The 17,593-nt window shown below is 39.1% G+C and overlaps 2 protein-coding genes across 8 annotated transcripts in view; one reads left to right on the top strand and one right to left on the bottom strand.

The window, feature by feature from the left end:
• The window catches only part of tex11 (testis expressed 11), a 30,089-nt gene extending 26,527 nt beyond the window's left edge, over positions 1–3,562 (top strand). For both annotated transcript variants that reach the window (XM_026917843.3, XM_026917842.3), the window contains 5 exons: positions 75–224; positions 378–486; positions 576–696; positions 2,700–2,867; positions 3,355–3,562. In XM_026917843.3, the coding sequence (XP_026773644.1) occupies positions 75–224; positions 378–486; positions 576–696; positions 2,700–2,867; positions 3,355–3,426 (620 nt within the window). In that variant the 3' untranslated portion in view covers positions 3,427–3,562. The remainder of the gene's footprint in view (positions 1–74; positions 225–377; positions 487–575; positions 697–2,699; positions 2,868–3,354) is intronic.
• Positions 3,563–5,233: 1,671 nt separating this feature from the next.
• Positions 5,234–17,593, bottom strand: part of LOC113528964 (discs, large homolog 3 (Drosophila)) — a 69,902-nt gene continuing 57,542 nt past the window's right edge. For 3 of the 6 annotated variants that reach the window (XM_026917845.3, XM_026917849.3, XM_026917853.3), the window contains exons 12-21: positions 15,024–15,200; positions 14,432–14,507; positions 13,785–13,887; positions 12,148–12,189; positions 10,416–10,466; positions 10,226–10,327; positions 9,938–10,110; positions 9,673–9,782; positions 6,823–6,914; positions 5,234–6,668 (exon numbers count right to left, since the gene is read on the bottom strand). In XM_026917845.3, the coding sequence (XP_026773646.1) occupies positions 6,562–6,668; positions 6,823–6,914; positions 9,673–9,782; positions 9,938–10,110; positions 10,226–10,327; positions 10,416–10,466; positions 12,148–12,189; positions 13,785–13,887; positions 14,432–14,507; positions 15,024–15,200 (1,033 nt within the window). In that variant the 3' untranslated portion in view covers positions 5,234–6,561. Of the gene's footprint in view, positions 6,669–6,822; positions 6,915–9,672; positions 9,783–9,937; positions 10,111–10,225; positions 10,328–10,415; positions 10,467–12,147; positions 12,190–13,204; positions 13,251–13,784; positions 13,888–14,431; positions 14,508–15,023; positions 15,201–17,593 lie in introns of all 6 variants that reach the window. The other 3 variants (XM_026917850.3, XM_026917851.3, XM_026917846.3) reach the window with 2 other exon arrangements.

Here is a 17,593-nt window from a genome sequence, read left to right as displayed (position 1 = left end):
TACTTAGAACTTTATTCCAGTGTAAACCCAAATTCATAAATTCAGACATTGCAAAGCACTCAATTTATTTTTAGGTGACTATGCCAAAGACCCAACTGACACTTTATTGCTTCTGTACGAGTTCGAGGCACGAGCCAAGTTAAATGATCCCAAGCTTGAGTCTGTGCTTGAGTCAGTCCTGAAGCTTGAAAACATTGATACAAAAATTTTGGAGACAATTGCAAGTAAGATATTGTTTACTGATTCAAGTAGTTACTTCAGCTAATTTACATGTAGCTTTTATGCATCTTCAGACATCTAAGAATGCAAATTATTTGTGCTGTGATGTGATAAGGTTATGTGGATTATCAAAATGGCTACCAATTTTCTATATGCAGCCTTAGCAATGAAACCCCCAGCCCACTTTCCTGTGGTGTGTAAGAAGGCTCTAACAATTGCCCTCTCTCTACACAAGCAAGGCACACAGGCAGATCTGGCACGCTGCTGGTAATTGCCCTGATGCTATATATGCTATTAAAGACAAAATGTATTTTTTTCCCCACAACTTGATTTGTTTTTATGTGTGCACACAACAGTTACTGCTTGCACACTCTGATCCAGCTGTCGTTGCCCAGTGGTGTGTCTGAAGTGGAGCCACATATATTAGAGGAAGTGTGGAGTTACTATGAGGAGGCCTTGTCCATCATTTCAGCTGCAGTGAGCTGGCCAGCATGACTCAGCACCCATCACATATCAACTACTGTAGCTCAGCAATTTCCCCATCTCAAAAAGAATCTCTTGTTTCAGTCAATGGGCTTTTAGCTACGCTTCAGTTAGCAGATGCTGCATTCACCAGCCTCTTCCTGCCAATTTGCTAAACTGAAAATGTTTGTAGCACTTGTTCTTTTAACTAACTTGGCTTTTTAAAAAAAACTGACTAGTTGGATTAATCTGAATCAAGACATTAAACAGAAATCTTACTTTAAATTTCAACAGCTCGGTTTCACTGCACCTGTTCACAGATTCTGCATGCCTCTTGAACTGTACTGTAGGAATGAGCAACATTCTTTCAAAAGATATTCTCCCTGTTTGGATCCAAAATCTCTCATAAGTGCTCAAGTGGGTTGAGATCTAGCAACTGTGAAGGCCATAGCATATGATTTCCAGTCAGGTCCATAAGTATTTGAACAGTGACAAAATTTGTGTAATTTTGCCTCTGTACACCACTACAATGGATTTGAAATGAAGCAATCAAGACATGAATGAAGTGTAGAATTTCAGCTTTAATTCAAGGGGTTTAACAAAAATATTGCATTAACTGTTAAGGATTTACAGCCATTTTCCATTTTCACAGGCTCAAAAGTAACTGGACAACAATCATAAATATTAGGATTATTTTTAATAGTTGGATGCAGATCCTTTGCAGTCGATGACTGCCTGAAGTTTGGAACCCATGGACATCACTAAATACTGAGTTTCCTCTCTATACACTTCAGAATTCATCTTGCTATTTCTGTCAACAGTTCCATTGGCAGCCATACATGCCCATGCCATAACACTGCTTCCACATGTTTGACAGATTATGTGGTATGCTTTGGATCATGAGCCCTTCCTTTCCTTCTCCATATTCTTCTCTTCCCATCATTCTGGTACAAGTTAATCTTGCATCAGAACTGGTCAGGCTTTTTAGAGGTTTTTTAGCAAAGTCTAATCTCGCCTTTCTGTCCTTGAGTGTTACCAGTGGTTTGATCTTGAGGTAAACCATCTGTAAATAATGATACACCTACTTCCTCCAGAGTGTTCTTGTCTTGGCTAGATGTTTTGAGGGGGTTTTTCTTCAACAAGGAAAGAATTCTGTGATCGTCCACTTTAGTTTTCTTCCATGGCCTTTTGGTGTTGCATTGTGCATTCCTTTCTTTTTAAGAATGTACCAGATTGTTAATTTGGCCACTCCTAAAGTTTCTGCTGTCTGTCTGATGGCCTTCTTCACTTGCATCTACAGCTCTTTGGACCACATATTGACAGTTCCCATGAACAGCTACCAAATGCAAATTCAATGCTGGGAATCAACTCTAGACCTTTAACAGGCCACACCTGGTCATGAAACTGCTTATCATTCAATTGTCCAGTTACTTTTGAGTCTGTGAAAATGGAGGGACTTAATGCAATATTTTTGTGAAACCCGTTGAATTAAAGCTGAAAGTCTGCACTTCAATCACACCTTGATTGCTTCATTTCACATACATTGTGGTGGTGCACAGAGGCAAAATTATGAAAATTGTGTCACTGTCCAAATACTTATGAACCTGACTGTACATAATTTTCATCTTCATCAAATCATTCAGTCAGCTTTCCTGCCCTGTGTATGGGACATTGTTATCCTGAAGAAGTGCACTCCCATCAGTATAGAAATGTTTCATTATAGGATGAAGGAGATCAGTCAGAATAAGTTTGTATTGATTTGTGGACCCAAGCCTTGCCAGCAAAATCCCCCCTCAGCATATCAGAGCCACCAAGTTTTCCTTCAATTTGTCACCCATCTATATTAGTCATGATCAACTATACTGTTTTTAAAGGCAATTCATAACTTTATGTGCTAGTATTAACCTGAACATTTAGGTGAAAATGAGGATGCCCTAAAACAGAAGCATTCAATTTTAAATTTGCGTGCTTGAACCCAATTTATTCTATAGTGTAATAGTTTTGCTGTTTCCCTCCAGTCAGAAGACTTCCCTGAAGTGGAGATCTTATGGCTATTGACTCGAGCATGGAACACAGGAATTTTGCTCTACAGTCTGTCCCAGTATGCTGAGGCTGAGAAGTGGTGTGGTTTAGGGATAAGCTTCCTGCAGCACCTGGGTTCTATGCAGGACAGCTATCAGACTCAGGTAAAAGAATGCTGGTATTGTAGATGCATTGCATAGAGAGAGCTCTCTGCTGCTGTAAAAACAATGCGCCAAAGTATTCTATTCCATACTTCCTTTTCCTTGATATGGAGTAGTATGCATTTTGCTGTCACCTTGGTTGGATTTATTGGAAAGAAATGCTGACATTTTAGGCCCTATAGGATAAAGGGCCTGCCCAATGTATTGTAATACCTAGTTTTCACTGATAGCAACAGTGGAAATCATGCCGATAAAGCACAGATTACATAAGAAAATGCTTTTGTCAGTTTGATACTGTTTTAAACAACCAAGCACATAGTGAGACACTAATCATACTGCAAGAGAACTGTATGTGAACGTCAGGGCTCAGCATACACTTTATGATAATTAAAGGTGTGGTTTTAAAGGTATGATTTTTAGCTCCTTAACATCAGTATTATTGACAACTTTAATATTGACCTAAATGTGACATGATAAAATGTCTTTTCAGATGTCTGGTCTGTATAGTGAGGTGCTGGACAGGCTGGACAAAGCTAAGAAGAATCTCATAATGGAGGAGTGATGATTGATTTAGGTACAGATTTTTCTATGGCATTGTATTGTATAATCAGAAAATGTACACTGCCATATTAACTGAAAGATTGTACATTGTTATGCAACATTCTGTATATCCTATACAACATATCCGTTACACTGTCCTAATATTACATACTGACTATTTTTTGATGGGGAATGGAAAAAGCCCATGTTCAAATCTCAACAGAACCACAGTTTTATTAATTCCAAACAAATAAACTTTTGTCCAGTCCAAAAAAGAAAAAAGGGAAAAAAAATAAATAAACAAACAAAATATTCTAGAACTGACCACCTCAGGTTCCCACCTGACCAGGATAGAAGACGTGTTTTCATGTGCGTCATGATCATTTCTATCATTTCTGTAGTTACAAAAGGACTCTCTTATACAATCAATGTATGTGTGCTTTCACATTAATAACTAATCATCACCCAAGAAGACAAACGGGAACCCTTGTATCCCACCCTTAAACATGTTTATTTAATCACTTCTCCACTGGAGCAAAAACTGATACCCTCATCAGTACACACAGAGCCATTCAGAATCAATGGAGGATTCTGCAACCTCGATAGAAAAAATACAATGAATGAAAATTCTTTGGGCTTTTACTGACATGGCTGACTGACACCAGACACATTAACAGTCAGCTGTTCCTTTACTCAACACCAGAGGACCAGTTGTACACTAAATGAATTAGTTATGCGCCTGGTTTTCTTTAATAACCTCCTACAGGTTGCTGTCTGTATCTCTTGATATATATATATATATATGTGTGTGTGTGTGTGTGTGTGTGTATGTATATATGTGTATGTATGTATGTGTGTGTATATAATTACTTTTTTTTTTTTTTACAATTTTCATTTATACACTCAGACAAGTTCCACAAGATATCACAAGTAGACAGGCCCTAGTTTAGGGAAGTCAATCCCCAACTGACTAGAAAATGTGTTCTGATAGGCAGCTGAAGATTTTTGTCTAGAGAGAAATACCAACATTACGGCACATTTGTATGGAAATTAATCTCAGAATAAGTCAGTTTACTTACCTGACATGTGATCTATAAAACATTTGTCCCAGCTGTGTCACGCATGCATGAAGCACAAGTGAGGGGATATTTACATTTTACAGCTAACACCCTTTGAAACAGTCTGTAAGCAGTTTATAAATGGCTCTGTTCCCTTCAATTATTCCCTGAACTCTGGTTTTGACACAAGTATGACAGCTGGTTTAGTGACAATGTCTGGCAGATGGTCACATCTGCTTAGGAAATGCCTGCAGATACAGTAGCTGGAGTGTGGAGGGCACAGCACTTTCATCACGTCCTGTGGTCATAGAAGAAAATGCTGGGCTGGTTCTTGTACCTCCAAAAATTATGAAACTTTCATCCAGGGAGACTTTAATAATCCTTTATCATTAAGCCTGCACAGTCCCTTCTTATGCAGAGCGGTAAAACTCAGAACTGCAGTGGGCTTTTCCTCTTGTGTTCAGTCAGACTGTTTACAGGAGGGTCACCACAGGTGCAGCGTTCCCAAGGCATAGCAAATAACAAGGAGGGATAATCCTGCAAATAACTACTTAGCTTGACCATTCCTTTTAGGGAACATTCTGTTGACACATTTAGTTTCCATCATGTCATTGCTGCCTTTTTACTGATAAATTGTTACATTAAATCATCAGATTTCTGAGCTCACCCCTGCTACAATGATAAACACAGTAGTCACATCAGCCCCAAAATGTATGGGAAAAAATATTTAAAATAATCCCAAACACATATAATGAAAACATCTGGCAGGTCTAGGGAACTTAGGCCAATTCAGGCTCTATTGACTTTTAATATTGAGAAGGACATCCAATACAATTATTGTCTTAATTCTACCCGTTTTAAGGCTTCCCAGCTGGGCAGCATACAGGACAGTACCATGTTACCGTTCAGTCCGAAGAGAAGAGACTTGATAGGTTGAGAAAGTGCAAATGGGCTAGCTGCTGTTCAATAGCTTAAGAGGAGCCTTGGCTGCCAAAATCATTATTCAAAAATCAGTCACTAAAAGACAAGCAATGATGAAATAAGGATTTCAAAGAGGTAAGACACTTAAGTCTATTGCACTCACAAGTTAGGCCTCCAATATGCAGTAGAAAACTCAGAACACAGGTTTGATTGAGTCTTCCGTTAAGCACTGATCGGTTGAGTAATTTGTAGCTTCCCCTCAGAATTCACTAATTTTATTAATTGTAAGGCAGTTTGGTGTTCTGCAGAGAGCCCAGTTACACCCCTCTACTCCATCTTTAATCAAGAGCAGCTAAAAAAAAAAAAAAGTGTGGAAAGAGAAACACAAAAAAACCAAGACAAAACTCTAACAGCCCTCCAAATAGACAATTCTAGTGAAGTGTAAAATGTGTACCATAGTATATAATATTATGTAGTAAAATCTCCATAGGATTTTTGTTTACCTTGTGATTTCAGTAATATAAATGTATAGATTCATATTCTGTTTTCCATTTGTTCTGCCTTCAGTGGTTTCTTGATCAACAACTGGCAGCAGCAGCCAGCCAAATAGCAAACTGCTGTGTGATTACTGAAGATCACCACGTTCAAAGATTCTCCACCAAATTTCTATAAACATGGTCAGTGATCCATGAACAGTACCTTCAGCAGGTTTGGTTTGTGTTTAGTCCTTGTAGAAAACCTTGATGGTCTCTGATCAGCCTTTTCCATTTCTTTACAATGCAACAATGAACATATACAGGATTCCAGCTTTTCGGTCAGTCTCTATTTCCAAGAAACTTTTTTAAATCCCAAACCCCTCTCTTTCGTCTTGAGACACTGGCTTCCGAAGTCCATCCAAACATAAATGATTTGTTCATTTTCCCTTTTTGTTTTACCAGACAAAAATAATTTGTAATGAAATTCCTAGTCTTGAACGGATTTGCTGAGAAACTCATGCAGGGGTGTGCACAGTCACAGTAATAGGGGATAAGACTTCTTTTAATCTGAGTTAACATAATGATGACACTAAAACTTGATATGAAACATTTCAGTAAAAAGGGAAGGAGAGGACTCGGGCTGGAGGAGGGCAGGGGTTGGAACATTACTCCGCATGCGTGCAGAGGATGGAGGCTGCACACTCAGAGTTTTTCTGAGGACGGGATCCAGATGTAGGGGCCTGATTGCTCCTCGATGATCAGCTTGATTTTATTGTAGATCTCTTCTAGTGAGTCACCCTGGACTATGGCTGTGAAATGAGAGAGAACACACAAGCAGATAAGTTAATTTTGTCAACCCTAGTAAGACCCAATAGTGTGTATCTCACATTTAAAATAACATGGAGTAGTTAAGTTGTTCCATAATCATTTAGGCACATACCATGGAATAACAAGAATGCTTACCTGTGAAATACTCTCCAAATTCCTGTTCGAGCTTCATCGCCTTATCAAAGACTTTATTGGCTTGCTCATACGTCTGCCTCTTGTTCATTTCCCTGTAAAACACAAATGAACACATACCACCAAATCTTACTCCTAAATGGAGATACAGTAGTTAGGCTATGGGATAGACTGCAGGCAAACTGGTGATAGCATAGCCTAGACCAGGTTTGCAAAACATGCTGGATGCAAGTCATAAAAAAAAAAAAAAAGATTCAGAAATGTGTCAGGTGTTGGCTATTACTGTGATTAAATGATGCCGAATCCTGAAATGCATCACCCAGGGTTCCTGAGTTCTTAAATCTCCTTCTTACTCTAATATATTTTCAATATTTGCAAAACAGACATATCAGGAGTTGCATAGCTGTTAATTTTTACTACCTGACCAGTTATTTTTAAAAGGCTGTGAAAGTTAAAAACTGATTCGTACAGTACATGTCAAAGAAAGTGACATCAAAGTGAATGATCTTACATAATGTGCACTTGACTGTAGTACACTCACAGTCCACTTTATTATGATCACCTGTACATTCATGCCATTATCTAATCAGCCAATCATGTGGCAGCAGCACAATGCAAAAAAAATAAATAAATAAAAATAAATCATGCGTGTACAGGACAAGAGCTTCAGTTCTTGTTGATGAGAGAGATCAAAGGAGAATAACCAGACTTGTCTGAGCTGACAGGAAGTCTATAGTAACTCAAATAATCACTCTTTACAACTATGGTGAGCAGAAAAGCATCTCAGAATGCACAACAATCCTTGAGTAGGATGGGCTACAACAGCAGAAGACCACATCAGGTTCCACTCCTGTCCACCAAGAACAAGAATCTGAGGCTATCATGGGTACAGGCTAACAGAAATTGGGCAGTTGAAGATTAGGGAGAGGGGAAAAAAAAAAAAAAAAAAAAAAAAAGACATCACCTGATCTTTTTCTAGTCTTCAACTGTCCGATTTTAGTGAGTCTGTGCCCATGATAGCCAGAGATTCTTTTCTGCTCACCACAGTTGTAGAGAGAGATTATATGAGTTAATATATCCTTCCTGGCAGCTCAAACCAATCTGGCCATTTTCCTCTATTATCAACAAAATATTTCCACCCACAGAACTGTCGCTCACGCCGTGTGTTTTCACCATTCTGTCTAAACTCTAGAGACTGTTGTGTGTGAAAAGCCCAGCAGATTTTTCCCTATTCTGATGTTTGTTTATATTTATATATATATATATATATATATATATATATATATATATATATATACACACACACACACACACACACATATATACACACACACACACACACACACACACACACACACACACACACACACACACACACACACACACACACACAGTGAGGGAAAAAATTATTTGATCCCCTGCTGATTTTGTACATTTGCCCACTGACAAAGAAATGATCAGTCTATAATTTTAATGGTAGGTTTATTTGAACAGTGAGAGACAGAATAACAACAAAAAAATCCAGAAAAACACATTTCAAAAAAGTTATAAATTGATTTGCATTTTAATGAGTGAAATAAGTATTTAATCCCCTATCAATCAGCAAGATTTCTGGCTCCCAGGTGTCTTTTGTACAGGTAACGAGCTGAGATTAGGAGCACTCTCTTAAAGGGAGTGTTCCTAATGTCAGCTTGTTACCTGTATAAAAGAAACCTGTCCACAGATGCAATCAATCAATCAGATTCCAAACTCTCCACCATGGCCAAGACCAAAGAGCTGTCCAAAGATGTCAGGGACAAGATTGTAGACCTACACAGGGCTGGAATGGGCTACAAGACCATCGCCAAGCAGCTGGGTGAGAAGGTGACAACAGTTTGTGCGTTTATTTCTCAAATGGAAGAAACACAAAATAACTGTCAATCTCCCTCGATCTGGGGCTCCATGCAAGATCTCACCTTGTGGAGTTTCAATGATCATGAGAATGGTGAGGAATCAGCCCAGAAGTACACGGAAGGATCTTGTCAATGATCTCAAGGCAGCTGGGACCATAGTCACCAAGAAAACAATTGGTAACACACTACGCCGTGAAGGACTGAAATCCTGCAGCGCCCGCAAAGTCCCCCTGCTCAAGAAAGCACATGTACAGGCGCGTCTGAAGTTTGCCAATGAACATCTGAATGATTCAGAGGAGAACTGGGTGAAAGTGTTGTGGTCAGATGAGACCAAAATCGAGCTCTTTGGCATCAACTCAACTCGCCGTGTTTGGAGGAGGAGGAATGCTGCCTATAACCCCAAGAACACCATCCCCACCATCAAACATGGAGGTGGAAACATTATGCTTTGGGGGTGTTTTTCTGCTAAGGGGACAGGACAACTGCACCGCATCAAAGGGACGATGGACGGGGTCATGTACCGTCAAATCTTGGGTGAGAACCTCTTTCCCCTCAGCCAGGGCAATGAAAATGGGTCATGGATGGGTATTCCAGCATGACCATGACCAAAAACACATGGCCAAGGCAACAAAGGAGTAGCTCAAGAAGAAGCACATTAATAGACTGATCATTTCTTTGTCAGTGTGCAAACGTACAAAATCAGCAGGGGATCAAATAATTTTTTCCCCCTCACCGTGTGTGTGTGTGTGTGTGTGTGTGTGTGTGTGTGTGTGTGTGTGTGTGTGTGTGTGTGTGTATATATATATATATATATATATATGTACACACACACACACACACACAATATATTATATTTATTTAATATACAATTTATTATACCACATATAGGGCAGAGGGGCATATTAAACATCTTATTTAATTTACTTCACACCCAAGCTGAGATGGGAAGTTTAAAACTTACATTAGAGCGTCAATGGATTTTGGTTTGATGAAAATGGAAATAGGGTAGAGCTGTGCTTGTTGGAGTCTCTTTATGGCATTCCCAGATACATCCAAGATGCAGTGCTTCCCCTACAACACAGACAGAAAATGCATGGGTTTTCCTCACTCCTGTTAAATAAAATATCTGTTATAGTGAATCAGATTTAAACACAAGTGAATTTGTTTAAGGAACAGGTTAAGGTGCTGTGCGATGTTTGCATTAGCATGTGTAAGCCATTACGAACCCTCTCAGCCACTGCCCGAACTGACAGAATACTGGTCCCATAGAGATTCTCATTGAACTGGCCTGCTTCAATGAACTTGTTGTCCTGAATATCTTTCTCCATCTGCTCTCTTGAAGCCACAAAGTGGTAATCCTGCCCATCCATCTCATTCTCTCGCCGTGGACGAGTTGTATCTGAGGGGATGCTTATGATTTATTCCATGAATGTGTTTCTGTGTATAGCCAAAAAAATAAGGACACAAGGAACCTTTGATGACGCACTGCCTCTGGCTGAATTTGGCACACTTACGTGGAACGCAGGATCCAAATTTATGGGGAAACTCTGAGATCAAGTCATCATTTATCCTGTCCTTCATTGGACCCAAGATTATCACAGGCCTTGTGTAATGAACTATAAGAGCAGGAATAAAAATCAAAGTGATTTTTCCAATATAGAGATTACATCTGCACAGATTATGTTTCCAAAACTGAATACTTACTCTCCTGTCGGGTCACTGGCTCATAGGATAAAATTGTGTCCTCTTGCCCTTCTATATGATTAAAATAATAAGGCAAAAAATAAACACAGACAAAATAAACAGTACTATAATATGAAAGGTTTGGCTTATCCTTATGTAAGTCAAACACTCAGTGTAGTTTTATGGGTGACTACTAATACTGTGTACATAAGTCTTATGAAAAACTAAAATTTTTCTCCATTTGAAATACACAAGTGGATCTAGTGTTCACTAATTACAGCCAAATATAAATACAGTTCCCTTATTCCCTTCATAAAAATGGCAAAAAAAAAAAAAAAAAATCACTCCGTAGACTCCCAAGTCACAATAGAAAAACGTGCAAGTTTGAATCCCGATAATGCCAAATCCATGTTTGGCTGACATTCCAAGATAGCAAAATTGGCCTTGCTCTATAGGTGGGAGGGACGGCATATGTCAATCACATCAACATTAGCCAATCATTAACCAATTTTTGTTGTTATTCTGTCTCTCACTGTTCAAATAAACCTACCATTAAAATTATAGACTGATCATTTCTTTGTCAGTGTGCAAACGTACAAAATCAGCAGGGGATCAAATAATTTTTTCCCCCTCACTGTGTGTGTGTGTATATATATATATATATATATATATATATATATATATATATATATATATATATATATACACATACACATATACACACACACACAATATATTATATTTATTTAATATACAATTTATTATACCACATATAGGGCAGAGGGGCATATTAAACATCTTATTTAATTTACTTCACACCCAAGCTGAGATGGGCAAAATGGCATAAAAATGGCAAAAAAATAAAATAAAAATCACTCCACACACACACATCAACATTAGCCAATCATGGGTGTCAGTGAAGTCATGTATGCGGAAAAGGACAGATAGCAATTTCTTCTGAGTGTTAAGCTGCCCATGGGGCCACATTATATTATATACACACACACACACACACACACACACACACACACACACACACACACACACACACATACACACACATACACACACACACACAATTTAAGTATATATTATAAATAATTTTGAACTGTGCAAGATCCTGCTACAACTGTCCAAACTTGTTAAACATTATAGGAAGAGACTCAGTGTTATTATTTTCTCCAGGGCAGGTGTCAAAATATGAATTTTAAGATCAATCATTTTGAAACCAGCATTTTGTAGAAAAAGTTACACTACTTAACTAAAGCTATATAACAAGGGGTGCAAATAATCCTGGTGGGCACTGAATAAATGAAAAACCTGAAGTATTTTCATTGCGCACATAAGTAATGTTTTTTTTTTTTTTTTTTTTTTAACACTATAGAAATGAGAATTCTACAAGATGTTTTCCTACATGAACATTTGTGGGTATTTGGGTAGGTTTTTTTTTTTTTTTTTTTTCTACTTATAGTTGGAAAACTGCCCTTTCACTTTTTTGGGGTGGTTGTGGGGAGGCTTCTGGTGGTGGGGGATTCCTAGACATGAGAGTAAAATATCCTTAAAGGAATATTTCAGGTTGTAGGCAATTAGGCATGAACAAAAAAGACTTGTAAAAGCACCAAACCATGATAGTATCCAAGCTAAATTATCTCTGTATTACAGTAAAACAAAATATTTAAATGCAATGAATATTAACATTTTTAATATTGAACTGGTGGTTGTTCATACAACAATGGACTTTCAAGTCACTTACTGGAGCTGCTCTCACTGTCGCTGGTATTAGATGTCAAGCACTCTGCAGAAAGAAAAGGAAGTTTCTAAATATCACCACGTGAACACTTACAAAGTTATTACAAAGTACAAACTAGCCTGAATAAAAATAATATCTCACCATTATATTACAGAAAAGAAACAGAGAGCAGAAATTAAAGCACGTTTTGCACATGCACACAGATGTCCACCAGTTCCTTTACAGAGAAGAGGTAGGAGGTGGCAGTTGAAGTAAATTAAGTATTTCCTCCTGTGAAGTCCCAAATGACCTCCACTCCCTGGTCAGGGTTTCCTATGGCCGTGTCTGTGTTACTACACCAGAAACTGATACTGCAAATCATGCCAAAGTAAACACCCTGGTATTCAGTTTCTCACTGGAATCCAAAGGTGGACACACATCACATCCGCAAGATACTAACTACAGGTTTCAACAGCTTGTTTAACACCAATTGTAATCTCAAGTACTAATCTGTGCATGTGACTTGATTTGTACTTCACTTGGTAATTTGCTTGATTTAGGAAACAATGACAACTTTCTTACTTAACTACAATTTTGATCTGTGAAGTTCAGTTACAGCATTTCAACTGCTTCACTACAATAAATAAAGTATTAACTTTATTATTCACACTAGGGCTGTCAGAATTAATTTCATTGAAAATTATATACATTTTAATCCATGTTTGAACTTCGACATTTACTCACCCTGCATATGTCTACAGAAACTTTGTAGCTTTAGGCAGGAAAAGGGCACTAACTTATTTTTTTGCTTAAGAAAGCAAACTTCTGTAGTTTAATCAAAACAAACACATAGTGCTGCTGCTAATGTTAGCTCTGTGGCAGTCTCTCATATTATAATCAGCTCTCATATTCTAATATTTATCATATTCATATTCTACTTGGGTGATGGGGCCTGGTGGATGAGAGAGACAGAGAGAAAGAGAGAGACAGAGACAGACAGAGAGAGAGAAACTTTGTGTGTGTGGCACAGCCATTCTGAGCTCAAGGGACAGCTGCTTGATAAGTATAACCACACACTTACTCAAACTCTTTGATCCATAAAAGTCATCGCTTAACCCTGGGAAGTCCTGAGTGTCCCGAAAGGTGAAAGCAGAAACAGAGAAGAAGAGAGCAGAGAGGGAGAAATAGATGTTAGTGAGAGGCTGAGAGGAGGGGTGTAGTGCTCTCTGGGGATGGAGGGAGACTAACACAAACTGGCTGTGCTCTGGGTCTGTTCTTCCTGTACAGTGTAACAAAAGTTGCACTGATTAGTTTACAGTGTACCCATGTAGAATATTGCTTTAAGCATTAAATTGGAATGGTACGAATCACAGTTTTTGCAGGCAAATGAATAGGACTAGGTAAAGCACAGCACTGGAGTATTAGTGCATCTCTACACCAGTGAGCAGCAGACATCTGAGACCTCACTCAGAGCACACAGAGGCCAGAGAACACCATATTCTGATTGGTTCTGCTGTCTCTTGGGGAGGACTTAAAAGGTATGATGATGCACCAAAAGCCAGTCGCACGCTGTCCCAGAGGTAAGCATGAAGGAGGATGAAGCATGAAGGACAGCAAGCATTAGAGCCCTTAAACCCCCGCGCACACACACTTATACTCACGTTCAGACTCCACCAACTCCTGCACAATATTCTCCTTGCTCTTGTAAAACGGGAACTTGCGTGACAGGTTGAAGCTTTTTTTGCGCTTTACTTTGACTGGCTGCTGGGAGGTGACCACATGAGGGGAGTGGAAATGAGAGATGAAAAACAGAACAAATGGATTTCAATACAGTCAACAGCACACCCACAGCTAGCAAACACAAGCATGCAAAAAAATGAAAAATAAATCAAACAACTGATGGAAGGTAATGTATCAGAGACATTCATCATGGGCAATGAATGAGTACAAGTGGAAAAACTCCAAAAGTATCATATTAAAATAAAAAGAGGAATATGATCTGAATCTAACAGGTTCAGATAAATGCAAAATCATTTGACCAAACCAAATGTTTAAATCTCTCACCATCACAGAGTATGATGATGGAATTTCTGAATTATTAAGTGCATGCATGTGTGTAGATCTGTCCATCTTTACACACCCACTGACACATGAGCAGCATTATGTGGCGCCTGCTATTCTCTGACTATAGTAAGAAGGTTCCTGTTCCCATACCCAGAGTCAGGTGGATCATCTAGCATGTAGTTTACACAAGATGAAAGGATGGAGAGCGGAGGAACGGAGTGAGGTGCTTTTCAATCACACTCACCCTGTTGGACTCAATCATGCCTGTCCTAGCATGGAACTTGACAGTTTTTAATCGAGCACGCTCTTTCTTCTCCACCCTGTAGAAAGGAAAAAAAGCAGTGTTTAGTTAAATAATTATGCTGCTTTCTCAACAAGTGGCTCAACAAGTGGCCAATGTTTCCTTTAAAATGATATTCATAAGTGACTCTGAGCACCAACATTACGCTTTGTTTACTGTGTGCACATACTGCTGTTTGTTGTGTAGATACTGGTACATATTACATGAACTAGACTGAAGACGAATTATAAATGATATGCATTTTATATTAAGTACACTGAGTACTCTGAAAAGCAACCAACTGTTTTTGTACCTTTTGAAGAGCTGGATGATAATTCAAATTTTTACTTATACCAACATTTAATTGACCAGTGATATTTCTGAAAATTTTGATTTGGTGACTGCAACATTGCAGCTGTACTGCCAATGTTCAGCTATCTGTTCTATTTCTCTCATTAAATACATCTGAATTTTTTTATTTAATATGATTAACACACTTCTTCTTACTTTAGGTTAACCTGTTATCTTTTGTCATGGGTGATTGGTAATGTAGTACCTTTTCTTGCTGGGAATGACCCCTATCTGCTCACTTTCGCCATGGGAAGTGACGAGTCGTGCCTGCCACCACTCATCATCAGAGGCATTGATGACATGTAGAATGTCTCCATATGAGAAGCTCAGGCCCTGGCTGGGTAGGCAGCTGTCTCTGGTACGGTCATAGTCAAACAGAGCCCTGCACAAGTGCATAAAAAATTTATTTATTTATTTATTTATTTTTAAATCTGTGTGTGTGGGTAGATCATTAATCTCTACATGTCTCAGTGACCAAATTAAAGAATAATTAAGAAAAATAAGGCTCTAATGACTACTCATTATTTCAGACAAAATTTTTATTATACTCAATATATAGACACAGGTGACAAATTAAAGGAAATATAATGTGTGTTACTAAGATGCTGGGCCATACAAGCTGCCAGAACAGCTTCAGCGCACCTTGGCACAGATTCTACAAGTCCCTTGAACTGTACTGAGGATTGAACACCATTCTTCTAAAACATGCTGCTGGTCATGGAGAGCACTGCCTAAGGCCCTGTTCACACATGGTATTAATATCCATCTCGAGTGGAAAGCCGAAACGCATAGCCTTTTACACCTGCCTTTTACACTTGCGTCTCCAGTGACCACTTGTAATCAGATTTCATACATCATTTATGCTGGAGGAAGGGTGGCACTCACATTTATTAACTCAATCTTCCGTTGCATTTGTTTTCAGGCATAAATGTCCCATAAATCCTCTCTCATGTACAAGTTGTTTCAAATGTTTTAATCTAAACGTTAAAACGGTCTGCCTAATGACATAGTCAATGAGGTGGTCCTTTGTTGCTGTCAGGACCACGTGAAGACACTTTTGTGTCCACATTACAGATGTGATGTGGCCATATGATCAGGAAAAAACAGCTGCAAACAGTAAAGGAAGAAGTGGACCCAAACCATTCCAGCAATTTGCTCCACACAGCATAACAAAACCACCACATATATGTATGTAAGAGTGTGTGTGTGTGTGTGTGTGTGTGTGTGTGTGTGTATACATGTCAAAGTAACATCCACATAAATGCCAGGACCCAAGGTTTCCCAACAGAACATTGCCCAGATCATCCCACTGACTCTGCCAACTTGCCTTCTTCCCATAGTGCATCCTGGTGCCATCTCTTCCCCAGGTAAGTGACTCACACGCACCTGGCTGTCCACATGATGTAAAAGAAAATGTGATTCATCAGACCAGGCCAACTTCTTCCCTTGATCTATGGTCCAGTTCTGATGCTCATGTGTCCATTGTAGGCGCTTTCGGAGGTGGACAGGGTCAGCATGGGCACTCTGACAGGTCTGTGGTTACACAGCCCCATACGCAGCAAGCTGTGATGCACTGTGTGTTCCAACACCTTTCCATTATATGCAGCATTAAGGTTTTCAGCAATTTGTGCTAAAGTACCTCTGCTGTGAGATCGGACCAGACGGGCTAGCTTTCATTCCCCACACGCATCAATGAGCCTTGGGCGCCCATGACCCTGTCACCAGTTCCTTGGACCACTTTCACCAGTTATTAATCACTGCATACCAGGAAGACCTGCAAGACCTAGCGTTTGGGAGATGCTCGGACCCAGTCATCTAGCCATCACAATTTGGCCCTTGTCAAAGTCGCTCAGATCCTTACGCTTGCCCATTTTTCCTGCTTCCAACACATCAACTTCAAGAACTGACTGTTCACTTGCTGCCTAATATATCCCACCCCTTGTCTGGTGCCCCTGTAACAAGATAATCAATGTTATTCACTTCACCTGTCAGTGTTTTTAATGTTATGGCTGATCGGTGTATATACACACAAACGCACTAAAAACATTTGAGGAAGAATGCCAGTTTGATGATGTCAGTGGGTTGCTGGCTTGATGCAGATATTGCAAGCCAGGGATATGCAACCACTTATTAAGTGTTATTTACTTTAAGACTGTCTGTTTCAATACTTTTTGCACTGCATTTATAGGAAATTCAAAGTCTGGCTACTAACAAATTTGTGCTTCTTGAGAACAAATGATTTGTGTGAAACATGTCCCAATCCCACCACAGAACCTTAGAAGATGCATTACAGAGATGTACAAACATGGAAAAGCATTGGAAAGCATTTCTCAAGACCTGGGTGTTCATCAATCCACGATAAGACAAACTGTCTACAAACGGTGAAAATTCAGGACTGCTTCTACTCGTCCTAGGAGTGGGTGTCCTGCAAAGATCACACCAAGAGCACAACAGGCAACACTGAAAGAGGTGAAAAAGAACCCAAGGGTAAAGCAAAAGACCTGCAAGAAACTCTACAAACTGCAAACGTATTTGTTCATTTATCCACTTTCAGAAAAAAACTGAACAATAATGGTGTTAATAACCACTGCTGTCCAAAAAAAAAAGTTTGCCACCTGCATGTTCCACAGCACTTCTGGGGAAATGTTCTGTGAACAGGTGAGACAAAAGTTGATCTTTCTGGCAAAAATGCACAACGCTATGTTTGGAGAAAAAAAGGCACTGCCTATCAACACCAAAACCTCATCTCAACAGTAAAGCATGTTGCATGGAGCA

Source organism: Pangasianodon hypophthalmus, chromosome 7, assembly GCF_027358585.1.
Source record: "Pangasianodon hypophthalmus isolate fPanHyp1 chromosome 7, fPanHyp1.pri, whole genome shotgun sequence".
Taxonomy (NCBI): domain Eukaryota; kingdom Metazoa; phylum Chordata; class Actinopteri; order Siluriformes; family Pangasiidae; genus Pangasianodon; species Pangasianodon hypophthalmus.
Note: the sequence above shows the minus strand (reverse complement) of the source record. Positions and strands in the feature narration are given on the sequence as shown.